Source organism: Octopus bimaculoides, chromosome 9, assembly GCF_046866305.1.
Source record: "Octopus bimaculoides isolate indiv1 chromosome 9, ASM4686630v1, whole genome shotgun sequence".
NCBI lineage: Eukaryota > Metazoa > Mollusca > Cephalopoda > Octopoda > Octopodidae > Octopus > Octopus bimaculoides.
This window is the reverse complement of record NC_142936.1, coordinates 34,714,131-34,727,945: the sequence shown is the minus strand read 5'-3', so window position 1 is coordinate 34,727,945 and position 13,815 is coordinate 34,714,131. Positions and strand designations below refer to the sequence as shown.

At 35.9% G+C, this 13,815-nt stretch overlaps 1 protein-coding gene across 1 annotated transcript; it reads right to left on the bottom strand.

The window, feature by feature from the left end:
- Positions 1 to 2,821: 2,821 nt before the first annotated feature.
- On the bottom strand, positions 2,822 to 13,155 carry LOC106868290 (uncharacterized). Its single transcript, XM_089357397.1, has 3 exons — positions 12,908 to 13,155; positions 6,151 to 6,256; positions 2,822 to 5,225 (listed from the first exon to the last, which is right to left on the bottom strand). The coding sequence occupies exon 3, from the start codon at positions 4,859 to 4,861 to the stop codon at positions 2,987 to 2,989; it is 1,875 nt and encodes a 624-aa protein (XP_089213523.1). The 5' UTR covers positions 4,862 to 5,225; positions 6,151 to 6,256; positions 12,908 to 13,155; the 3' UTR covers positions 2,822 to 2,986.
- Between the last annotated feature and the right edge of the window lie 660 nt (positions 13,156 to 13,815).

The following is a 13,815-nucleotide window of genomic DNA, read 5'->3' as shown; positions in this document are numbered from 1 at the left end:
GCCAGCTGAGTGGACTGGGAGAGTACCGTGTAACAATGTGCCACTGGTTTTCAAACTCACGATCCTGAACTGAACACCCTAACCTCTAAGCCACACTCCAGCAGATACCAGCTAACAATTGCATAATCTATTGTTACACAGATAATGACATAAGCACATACACACTCAAACGCAGTTACATATTGTTATGTACACATACACACAGTTTATTCATTTTATACATGGTGGTTTTTGTCTACTCCTTATGCAGAGTTTGATCACCTCCTGTATCTACACCTTAGCACCATCATGGCATACATATATAAACATACACACATATAGCGTAAATCCTTGAGTATAATCCGCACATTTTACCCAAAATTTAAAGGTCAAAATTTCTAGTGCGTACTATATACAAGATTAAAAATGAAAAATACTTTCTAAGCAAAATTTTCTAAGTGATAAATATGTAAAGGCAATTTACTTGATATTTATTTTTCAGACGCTATTACTGTTATTTCTTTATTTTCTGCAAAGTGCACAAAAAGGCTACGTTTGCATTATGTTATATATACAATGATAATAAAGGACGTCACTGTATATACGTTTACAAACCAAGGATATTATATAGACCTCCTTGACTCAAGTTAGAGAAGGGGTGTGTATTATACACAAGGTTTAGGTTTTTCAGAGTTACAGCCCCCTAAAAATCCCCTGCGTATTATACTTGAGGATTTACGGTTCACAAATATCAGCAGATATACCACACGTAGTCTGTATGTTAAACATACAGATACCAACATACACGTTCAGTTGTTTTACATGCACACACACAGTGCCATACAATTATACACAAACACAATGTCATACAGGTACGTGTGCGCACACACACACACACCGAGTCTCATGCACACATACAAATAATTTCATAGTTACGTGTACACACACAAACACAATGTCATATAGTTACACACACACACACAGATATCAGCAAACAATCAGTGTCATATTTCCATTTATTTATTCTTTATTGGAACGCTAAAATCTTTGTAGGGCTAGTTGAGGAAGGAGGGTGTAGTGACAATAACAGACTGACATGTCAGACTTACCAAACCAGTTTTATTAAATGGTGGGATCTTTTCTGCTTGGCTGTACCTGTGGAAATTTCAAAGTTTACTGAGAATTTTAAAATTTGGTGTATTGATGTAATTTTTCACGCTGAATCTCAGGAGATATTGCACTTTTTCCAGAAAATCTTTTAAAAAAAAACATTATAGAGGTTTAAGGTTTGATAATTTCTACCCAGTCAGAAAACAGAATTTGAAAAGAGATTAAGAATGGTGGGACATAGAGGCCCATAGGGAAATTGGGAAGGAAGTTAGAAGAATTAGTAATTGAAACCATAGGTTGCATAGGCCTAGAGAGTAAAAATGAGCTTTTGTTCCCTCTGGAGATTAGTAGAGGATCCAGGCAAAGTAGCCATCCCAAAGACTAAGAGATGTTGGGTAGAATGGTCATCAGAACAGGGAAAAATCTGGAGGTGACGTAGGATGGTTGTAGGGTGGGAGAAAAGAGGAAGGGGGATACTATGGATGAGATTCCAAATATAAGGTATGAGTGGACACACAAACATTCCAGTCCCTATTACTGCTCTCATCACAATACATTTTACTGATATGGTAGGGTCTTCTGTATCACTGTATAATCCTGCTAGCATAATCCTTTCTCATTTCTTTCCTGCAATGAGACATCTTCAGGTCAGCCTTTAACACTTCAACCAAAGTTTTTCTTAATCTCCCTCCTTTCTCAAATTTGGGGTGCTCAGCACTTCCTTATGCATTACATGTTCAAGCATCTGCCACATACAAAGTCTGCCTCTTTCTATATCTATAGCTTACACTTGGTACAGTATGTGGGCGCAAAGGAGATTTAATGCTGAACTTCCATGGATAGTATTCTTAAATTCCTCAGTGATGGCCTCTGAGACTATGATGAATAAGAAGGGGCTGAGAATTGAACTTCATGGATTCCTATTTTCATGCTAAATTTCTCTTTGAACTCATTGCTCTCACTTTACTGACTGTACCATTGTACATAATTTGTACAGCTCTGAGCCATTCATCTAGTTTCCTTAGTGACCACTATCTTACAGAGCCTATCACTCTGTCAAAGTCCAACTCAAAGTCAATGTCTGCTAGGTATGGTGGCTTACTTTGAGCCAAGTACTTCTCCTGCAGTTTCTTCACATTAAAGATGGCATCTGTAGCACTAGATATAAAACAAAACTGATTAACTATTCATCAGATACGTACATATTCTTTGAGCATCAGAGATGATCACTAATAGAGCAGCTTTCCCATAACTTACTAACAGATAGGTGGCCCTACTGAATATAGTCAGATCTGAAAATAGGCTAGCAATACATTTCCTGAAGTCGATTGTGATATGTACAATAACTGCTTGTAGGTGCTTGCAACCTCAGTATATATAAATAAACTTCCATATTGAGAGGGGAGTGTTTCCTGCTACATAGATTGTGATACCTAAGGATTCAGCAATTTTGAAGTTTGTATTTATTGTGATTGTAAGATTTATCTAAATATTTTAAATAGCTTCATTCTATATCACATTCATTTCTGTTACATCTCTTAAGCTCTCAGCACTACATAATTTTATGTTGGATGCTTTACAAACAATAAATGTTTCTGTAAAGTAAACAGTCTTTGTGTGTTTCTGAATGGCTAACCTCTGTCTTCCAAACTGCAACTGTTTTAGTTTCAACACACGATCTCAGATCAAAACATTTGCAATGCAAGTACATCTCCATAAAAATACACGCAAGTCCTCTGAAACAACGATTTTATTAAAAACAATAGTTGTAAGTTTTTTTACCGACAGGATATATGTAGTGTTAGGATGTTGTTATCCCACCTATGTATTTATTTCGTCTGCAAATGCATCTATGATTATATACATTTATATTGAATGATTTTGAACATGAATAAATTTAGTCTTTTCTATGAGTACATACATGTGTAGTTAAGGAACATTTTTTAGAATATGATTTTCCACAGATATCACAGTGATATGGCTTCTCTCCTGTATGTATGCGTTTATGTCTAGTTAATTTACTACCTGCAGAGAATGATTTACCACAGATATCACAGTGATATGGCTTCTCACCTGTATGAATGCGTTTATGTACAGTTAAGTAACTATTACAAGAAAATGATTTACCACAGACCTCACAATTAAATGGCTTCTCTCCTGTATGAATGCGTTTATGATTGCTTAAGGCACCTTGTTCAGAAAAGAATTTACCACAGACATCACAGCAATAGGGTTTTTCTCCTGTATGAACACGTTTGTGTTTAGTCAAGTTACTACTACCAGAGAAAGATTTACCACAGATATCACAGTGATAGGGCTTCATTCCTGTATGTATAAGCTTGTGTTTTGTTAAGGTACTATTTACAGTGAATGATTTATCACAGATATCACACTGATATGGTTTTTCTCCTGTATGAATACGTTTGTGAGATGTTAATCCACATATTTGTGGAAATGATTTACCACAGATGTCACAACGATAGGGCTTTTCTCCTGTATGAATACGTTTATGAATCCTTATTTGACAATACAGAGAGAATGATTTACCACAAATATCACAACAATATGGTTTCTCTCCTGTATGAATGTGTTTATGGTTAGTTAAATAATCATTTCGTAAGAATGATTTACCACAGATATCACAGTTGTAGGGCTTCTGTCCTTTGTGAATACGCTGGTGGTTAGCAAAAGAATTTCTATGGGAGAATGATTTACCACATATAGCACAGCAGTATGGCTTCTCCCCTGTATGAATACGTTTATGGGAAATTAAGCTATTACTCTGAGAGAAAGATTTACCACAAGTATCACAACAATATGGTTTCTTTCCTGTATGAACACGTTTATGAATAATTAACTGAGTACATGCAGAGAAAGATTTACCACAAATATTACACTGATATGGTTTCTCTCCTGTATGAATGCGTTTATGTTTAGTTAAATCATTAGACTGAGCAAATGATTTGTCACATACATAACAGTGATATGGCTTTTCACCTGTATGAACACGTTTGTGAACAGTTAAGTTAGTGTTTGAGGAGAATGACTTTCCACAGATATCACAGTGAAAAGGCTTCTTGATATGAATAACTTCCCCTGTATGAATAACTTTGTGTGATGTTAAAGAACTTCTTTTAACGAATGATTTGCCACAGATATCACAATGATATGGTTTCACACCTGTATGAACACGTCTGTGTTGAGTTAAAGCACCTTTTTCTGAGCATGAATAACCACAAGTATCACAGTGATATGGCTTCTCTCCTGTATGAATGCGTCTATGTTTAGTTAAAGTACTATTTACAGAGAATGATTTACCACAGATCTCACAGTGATAGGGTTTCTCTCCTGTATGAATACGTTTGTGAGAAATTAATCCACATGTTTGTGGGAATGATTTACCACAGACATCACAGTGATAGGGTTTCTCTCCTGTATGAATACGTTTGTGAGAAGTCAATCCACATGTTTGTGAGAATGATTTACCACAGATATCACAGCGATAGGGTTTCTCTCCTGTATGAATACGTTTGTGAGAAGTTAATCCATATGTTTGGGAGAATGATTTACCACAGATATCACAACAATAATGCTTCTTTTCACTATTAATACATTTGGGAGTAGTTAGATCCCTTTTTTCAGTGAATGACACTTTATAAATATCAGAGTGATATGATATTTTCCCTGTATTTGTCAGCTTCTCACCAGATGACTCAATGCCTTTTGACTGAGCTCCGCATTTTTGTTGGCTGCCATATATTTCATTCTCCATAATCTTTTGTTTTTCATCCACAATGTACAGACACTGCACTTCGTTGTATTTTTCTATTGTATTGCAAAGAAATAATGTATATCTACATTTTTCAATTCCAGAAGAAGCTGCAAACTCTTTTACATATTTTGTCCTAATTTAATAAGATTGCACATTCATGTTGTAAACAGTTCACACAATGGAATAGAGATAATCTACTATGAAGTGATGCCAAAAAATATTTCACACTAATTCATCACATAAACATTTACATAAACAGTGTTATAACTGTTCTGTGTAACATCTTTTTGTCTTTAAATAGAAGACAACAATTAATGATGGGTCATAAGTTAAATATACTTTTCAGGCCATCTCATTCGATATTCTGAAATGATAATAAGTAGAAACTGTATTAGGTGTAGGAAATATAAAAAATGGAGATTCAAGAATGAAAATTTTACTACATTACTATATTGGTTTCAAATTTTAGCATAAGACCAGCAATTTCAGTTGAGTGGGTACGTCGATGACATCAACCCCAGCACTCAACTGGTACTTATTTTATCAACACTAAACAGATGAAAGGCAAAGTAAACCTCAACGGAAATTCAACTTAGTGTGTTCAGATGGACAAAACTCCACTGACCACTTTGTCCAGTATGCTAACAATTCTGCCAGCTCACCACCTTAAACTACATTTATATATTAATAAACTGAAGATATCAAACATTTACCTGCATTTTTTAACTAATCTAATGTGTCATCTCCTTTCAGGATAGTAGGGTATAATTTGAGGGTAAGTTGTGTGTCTACAATTTTATCCTTGGTTTGTTGTTGTTTAATTCCACATTAGTTTTGACTAAAGTGATATGTTATTAAATGCAAGTTATTGTTATCTGAACAAACCAAATTCAACAGATCTATAATAAAAGGCATTTAAATCATAACCATCCATCTTTTTAAGAGTATTCTTTTTTTCTTCGTTTGTCATAGTCAGAAGAACAGCACTGTCAATTTTTCTATGACCTCCAAGAATATCAAGGATGATAATTTCTAATATTTCCTTATACTTTTCAAGACAATACATAGTAATTTGGAATAAAATTACTTTCTCTCCTAACCAGTTGAACAACTCAGAGGCTCCCTCAGTGGTTCATTGTTGTTAGTATTTATATCCAGGTCAGCCCTGATGAAGCAGACCTGTTAACAAAGGTAGGGATGCTACAAATTTCATATCAGACAAATCAAATAGAAACATTACACTGATGAAGAACAAAAATAATAAATGAAGACATGCACAAAGAAAGTACCTTGTATAAACCGCTTTCTGTGAAAAATGACATTTGAATTGGTAGGAAGTTGTAACTGAACAATGTGCTGATTAATATTAATTTTTATGGACTTCAATTAAAACATCTGTAGAAAAAAAAAAAAAAAGAGGAATCTCAAGATGCAGTTTTCAAAGTTTGCTATAGAAAAGTTTTAGAATGAAAATATATTAGTACAAAAAATAGTTGAAAAGAACTAAATATGGCATAATACAGCATCTTAGGTAAGTGTATGTTTATAACCCTAAGGTGACTGAAGTTTTGTGAGTGGAATTGGTAGATGAAAACTAAAAGAAGCTCATCCTATTCATACATACATATAGCATCATATATATAATCATCATCATCATCATCATCATCATCATCATCATCGTCGTCGTTTAACATCCGCTTTACATGCTAGCATGGGTTGGACGATTTGACTGAGGACTGGTGAAACCAGATGGCCACACCAGTCTGCAATCTGATTTGGCAGAGTTTCTACAGCTGGATGCCCTTCCTAACGCCAACCACTCAGAGAGTGTAGTGGGTGCTTTTACGTGCCACCGGCACGAAGGCCAGTCAGGCGGTACTGGCAACGGCCACGCTCAAAATGGTGTATTTTATGTGCCACCCGCACAAGAGCCACTGGCAACGATCTCGCTCAAAAATCCTTACACATGAACATTAAACGATGCTGCTGATGATATGTGTATGGGTATTTATCAATCTATCTATCTATATATGTACGTATATATGCGTGCACATGTATGTGTATGTGTGTGTGTGTGTGTGTGTGTATATATATGTGTGTGTGTGTGTGTGTGTGTGTGTGTGTGTGTGTGTGTGTATACATACACACACACACACAGAGTTAACCAAAAGTAATACAAAAGTGGGAATAACATTTTATTAACTGACACTGCTCATTTAAATGGCATATGATAGTAGAATAAACCTCTGTCAGTACAAAGAAACTATTCAACATAGTTTCCATCTCTAGCAATGCATTTCTGTCATAGTCCAACCCAATTCTCAAAACCATTTTGAAAAAGTTCAGATGTCCACTGTTATACCCACTTTCGCAAAGCCACTTCCATGGCACCTGTTGGAGGGCTCCAGATCCAAGCAGCTTGGTGGATGGAGGACCATGACCAGCCCAATTTGCTGATTGCCTGATCTGTTGCCAAAGATGTGTGTGGTCAAACATTGTTATGGAGAATGAAAACCAATCACAGATTCTTGTTCTGTTTTGTCATCCTAATGGCTTCCGTAAACGTTTTCAGTATGTACATGTAACACTCACTATTCATAGTACAGCTATGTTCCAGAAAAGGAAGAGAATAATGCTTTGAACATCCTCTTAAAAAAAAAGTCACCATGTTTTCTGTGTTGATCACTGACGTTTTTGAATTTCCAAGGCCTTAGAGAGGAGGTGTGATGCCATTCTATAAACTGAGATTTCATTTCTGGATCATAAAGATATGCCTATGTTTCCTTCTCTGATCAGAAAAAGTGCATCTTCATTGACTTCAAATACTTCCAGCAGATCACAGTAGACTTTCATATTTTCATCTCTCAAATCAGGTATCAACTTTTAAGTACCCACTTAGAGTATTGGAAACAGTACTTTGTCTCCAGCGATTTTCTGCAATGCATTGTGATCACAGACAAGATAGCCCTACACTACTCACCATGTCACCTTTCCACTCTATTCACTCCCTTTCTCAATAATCTCCTTTCCTGGTCCTTGACATACCCCATCTATTTTTATGCTAAGAGAGTCAAACTCATTTGACATATGGGCAGAATTGAAGCATAAACTATATCATGCAGGCCAGATAGGGATAATTATTTCTAAAAGAGAGAAAAAATTATTCCTAATGGAGGCTAGAATAGATAGATAATGCAGTTAATATACAATATACATTATAAGAACTTTATTAAAAGAAAAGAAACAATATGAGGAGTTACAGAAGTGAGGTATTAAGGGAGAGAATGGAGACAGAAAATGTGCAAGTGGATTGTACAGTTCTTGAAAAGACCAAAGCTTAAGAGAAAGCTTGCACTGTTTTAGTAGTAAAATATTTCAATATTACTTATATTATTAGAATCCTTTTGGACAAATACATATGTAAATTTGAAGAGGAGGGACTTAATTTTGGATTGGTGTGCATATGAAAATGAAGGGGATTAAAAGGTGATCTCTCTCATTGTGATCTCTCTCAGATTACATTAGTTAATTCGTAAGTTGTCCAATCACAGCTGGAAAGTCTTTGGACAGATAGAGCTGACTTGGTGATAAACAAAAATAAAATTCTAATAGTATCAAATAAAACAACACAACAGAATCCATTGGTAGTTGGCAAACTCTGGCAGAAATCTCTTTCTCCAATGCTGTTAAATGTTTTTGCTTTTACAAAAGTAAATGCATAAAGTAGTTAACATACAATATACATTATAATGATATGACAGACTTTCAGAATAGCTGTTTGCACATAAATTGGAATTTCCCCATTTTTGTTGAGACTTTTTCAAATTCTTTTTTGTGTCCCACATTTCAAAACAATAGGGGATAGGAGCGTATTTCTAAAAAAATTCATGGTTTTCAAACACCTGCATTCCCCCAACCCCACCATCATAGCATCATGACATAATCAATTACTAATATTTTTTCTTGTTATGTTACAGTGTTAGACATTTTGAAACATGTAATCTGCATTTTTAGAGAATAAAATTTCATAAATACCCACCCACAACCTTTTGTTGTACTGTTCACAATTAAAATGAAATTCCTTTTTACTTTTTTTGCAACAAGTTTATAATATTCTACACTCTGAAATGAGAAACTTCTGATTTGCATTAAAAAGCTTTTCTGGCATCTATGTTTTACAAATTTTTTACCATACTCCTCCACCACACTTCATCTTGAAGTTACCAACATTAAAATTAAATGAATTTATTAAGAGAGAAATAAGAGGGCACTAACACTTAATTTTACCATTGTTTGAGTTGCTGGCCAACTTAAACAATGTTTTTTTCCTGAAGTTGTTTTGATTTCTGGACAAGAAACAATAACTTCATCCCCTACAGAAAGAAGACAAGATAATAGTGGTTAGCTGGCTACCTTTCAGTTCGGGATATCAATATTTCTTGACAAGAATTTCTCACAATTAGTTTCAGCTGCAGGAAATATGTCTCCTATAGAGCGCTACTGCAAAATATTTATCAAACACTTACAAATGGATGTGTGAAAATCTAAATTGGAATTTTGAAAATGTCTATGAAACACTAAAAATGTAGAAAAGAATATTTCTAAATGAAGAAAAGTATAATGGGACCAAAAACATCTGTGACCAAAAACTTCAGTCTATCATAGCAACAGGTGGTCATAGTGGACCAAAGGGAGAAGCCCTTATGCAGATGCTTGAACTGTCAGAAATAGCAGCCCCTTCTACTATGTTAAAAAATGGTCAAATTGAGCAATGTTGTCCCCAACCGTTTTAGAGAAGGACACATTGAATAATGTATTCTTGTGACTTTATCACAGGTTGTTTAACTCCAGCCCTTGAGTTGAATTGAAATATCTAAATGGGATAAAAAAAGACATTCAAATTGGCCATCAATGCAAACAATGATGAAATCAGAGAAGTCCTGAGTCATTTAATTATTATGTCAGTAATTTGAAGGTGAAGGTTGGAGGAGTAGTTAATAAATTTGAAAAACAGATTTTTGAAAAAACATTGTTTTAAAAGCAAATTACCAGTCTATCAGAAGTGTTTAAGACTGGAATAGAATAAAAATGACAGACAAAAATATTTCAATTAATCATGAATAACACAATGAAGTGGAGAGTGGCACAAAATTTTTTCTCAAAAAATGCAGATTATGTGTTTCAAAATGCCCTCCAGCCATTTTCTCCACCCACTATTCCTGAAAGTGTCATGGGGTCTTCAGACACCTCCTCCATAGGGTCGTATCAGAAGCAGCTGTCATTACACTTTCCAGCTGGATTGCCAGCGTGGCCCACTAAAACTATAGATATTATCCAACCATTTTGTTCTTGGTCAACACCTAGGTCTCCTACGATCTCACTCAACTTCAAGAAATTGTCTTGTGATTCTTTCTCATGACATTCTAATCACGTCTGTAGTACTGGATCTTTGACCTCTCAATATGGATAACTTGTGACTCAAGCTGGAGAGGCTCCCTGATCACTGTGCTATTCACCCTGTTGAGTAACATTAATCCTTTGGAGGAACCTCATTACAGTTGCTTGTATTTGTAATTATACTCTTTTGATCATTATCCAACATTCATAACTATAGGGAAGATATGTATGTAAACCAAATTAAAGATAGCAAGTTTGGCTTTTTAGCCAACCTCTCTTCCTCTGAAGACTGAATGCCACAGCTGCACACTGGCACCTGCAATTCTAGCTTCCAATTCAACTTCCTGCTTCCCATCACCCATGAATACGACCCCAAAATAGTTAAACTTCTCCATTTGCCTCAGTGATATTCCATCAACATGCAGAGTACACTGGGAAGACCAATATCTGTCTTCACAACACTAAATCTCATCCCTGCCTTGCAACACTCAACAGTAAATTCATTCACTGCCTGCTGGAGGCCACATTCTGATGAGAGAAGGAGCACTATGGTACCTGCAAATATCAACAAACTGGTCCTACACCCACCAATTGTGATACCACTTCCACAATGGCTGCTCATGTCAATCCATTTCATGAAAAGAAGTAAAAAATACACACTCTTGCCTAAGTCCAACATATAGAAAGGTTTCAACTTAGCACATTTACCTGAACACAGACAACTGGGCATTCATATAGGGACTTCACATCAACCAGAAGTTTGCCATTCGTCGCAAACTTCTGCAAAACCCTCCACAGCATGTGCTCATATGCCTTTTTGTGTTCTACAAGGGTACACCACTGGTGCTATTCCCACTATTTCTTACTGGTCTTTTATGCTGCATCCAAGAAAGAAGCCATACTATTTTTCAGCAAACTTGGGCTCAACAACTTTCCTCCATCTCCTTTCCAGATAGCTCGTGTAGACTTCAACTGAGGTGTCTCAACAAGGTGATTCCTCTATAATTAGAGCACTCGCTTTTGTCACCCCTATGAAAAATTGGGATTATCAATTTGGATTGCCATTGCTTTAGTGTTTTAACAGAGGTCCAAGCCACCAGGCACACACAAGTCAGCCAGAAAATACCTTTTCTATTTAAAGGTTTTAAAATCTCATGCTGAACTTCCTCCTCCCACTGGTTTTGCCACATTTAAGCACTTTAATCACCTGTATGACTTCAGTCTCTTTGAAGTCAAACTTCGACCCTGGATGCAACCCATTCCCACTAGATTTTATACTAAGTGGATTTAGAAGATCAGCAAAGTATTCTCTCTACCTCCTAAAGATGTTCATTGCTATGTGTGGAAGAGGGAACGGCACTATCATGCTATTAGCTGTCAGAAGTGAAAGTGCTCACTGCCTGCTAGTGAAGTGTCTGTCTGTCTGTCTGCCTGTCTGCCTGCATGCCTGTTGCTGGCCTGTCGATTCTTTGGCTACTGACAGCTAATACCATGACTGGCCGGAGCGAGCTATATGTCTGTCTGTCTCTCTCTCTATCTATCTATCTATTACTCGAAAGTTCGCGCTAGCTAGTCGTGAGTGGTCGATCCTATTATTTTTAAACTTCAAACTTCATTTGTTTTCTATTTTGATAAATTCTCTCTGTTGAAAATTATATTTTTATATTTTAAATAATTTGCAATTTCAGGAAATATGTTTTTATATTAAATTTGTGTTTTCTACTCACGACTAGCTAGCGCGGATGCGCGAACTTTCGAGTAATAGATAGATAGATAGAGAGAGAGACAGACAGACAGACATATAGCTCGCTCCGGCCAGTCATGGTATTAGCTGTCAGTAGCCAAAGAATCGACAGGCCAGCAACAGGCATGCAGGCAGAGAGCACTTTCACTTCTGACAGCTAATAGCATGATAGTGCCGAGGGAACTTGTTATGAAGTCTGCCAGAAATACTTTATTGAATGATGTATCTGCTTAACCCCAAACTCCTCCAGTGACTTAGCACTGGATGCTTTTACTCTCTCTACTGCAACTTTTTGCGCTTCAGTATACCACATGCGCAAAGGGGGAGACCTGTTTTCAAGCCAAGCATTATATGCCTTCTTTGCTCTTGGATGGCATCTTTAATTCCAGGGATTTCTTTTACCACCTGGCACTACTGCGGGCCGCTCTGGAGGAGAAACTGTTGAACAGAGCAATCTTCGCTCCATTTCAACGTCCGTTTCTTCGGAACGTCTCTAAATTTGGAAGCAATAGAGTCGGAATATATATTTCTGATCCTATAAGATTACTTATAAAATGCCGAAAAATAACAAAAGAAAAAATATTATAGACGGCTAATGTGCAATGAAAGTATGACGGGAGAAGGGGACAGACATTTAAAAAACATAAATTTATAAAGTTATTTCTAAAAAAATTAATCTCTCTCCTCATTTGTTTTTATTGCGATTTTTCTAAATTTTGGATGAAAAGTTGCCAATTTCGAAAAATTCAAATAAAAATGGAGAAATTGAAATTGCAATTGATGTGGGTCAGCTTTTTCCGAACTCCAGCCAACAATACAGAAAAAAAATGAGTTGTCAGGGTTGGGGGGGGGGAACCTTCATTTACTTAGTGTGTGTATATATATATATATATGTATGTACATACGTGCTCAGTCCTGATGTGTCATTAAGATCAAGAACGGAGATAGAAATTGTCCAAGAGAATTAATACAGTTCTTGAGAAGATCAACGTTGTTTCAGCTGTAAAACATTTCAATATTGCTCATCGGTAGAACGTATTCGGTCGAAGAAGAATATAAATTTAAAAACAAAGCAAATTCTTCTAAAATCTGCGTGCATAAGAAAATGAAGGGTACTTATAGATATCGTTTAGTATCTGTGTTCATAAACTTCTTTTTCATTGGCTGAATTAACAAAAGATTCCCTGATTTGAAATCGATTTGACTAATCGGAAACGGTGTTAAAACTATAGTCAGGCTAAGACTAAAAACATGTTAAGAGGAGTATTTCAAAATGAAAAAAAAAAAAAAGACTTTTTTTAAAAGTGGAGCCAAGGATCATATGTTTTACACCTCTACTATATGCAGGGCTCAGCGTGCAAGAAAAAATAGTAGCCAAATCCTCCTTAAATCACAACATATCGGAATTTTAGGATAACTTTTATGCTACTTTTGGGAAAGAAAAGGTCAAGAAATTCAGTTGGGTTTTTTTCCCCATCTATTATTATATTTCGGGACGGTCATTTTTTTTTCTTGCCAAATAAACACACGCACTTTATATTTGTTGTTCACTCGTTTATTATTGTTCTTATTTTATCTTATATCCATTGTCTGGAAATCTTTCATCACGTATTTGTGACCCCCTCAACGACTCTTCCATCCACGTTTCCTCTTCTGTTTAGTTCATTTTGTCTCTCTATGTATGATGTGTATCCTTATCTTCGCATGCATTTGCGTCTATGTGTGTGTGTGTGTGTGTGTGTGTGTGTGTGTGTATGGTTGTATGTGTATATGGGTTTGCTTACTATATTTGTATCCATGTTCTTTATATAGT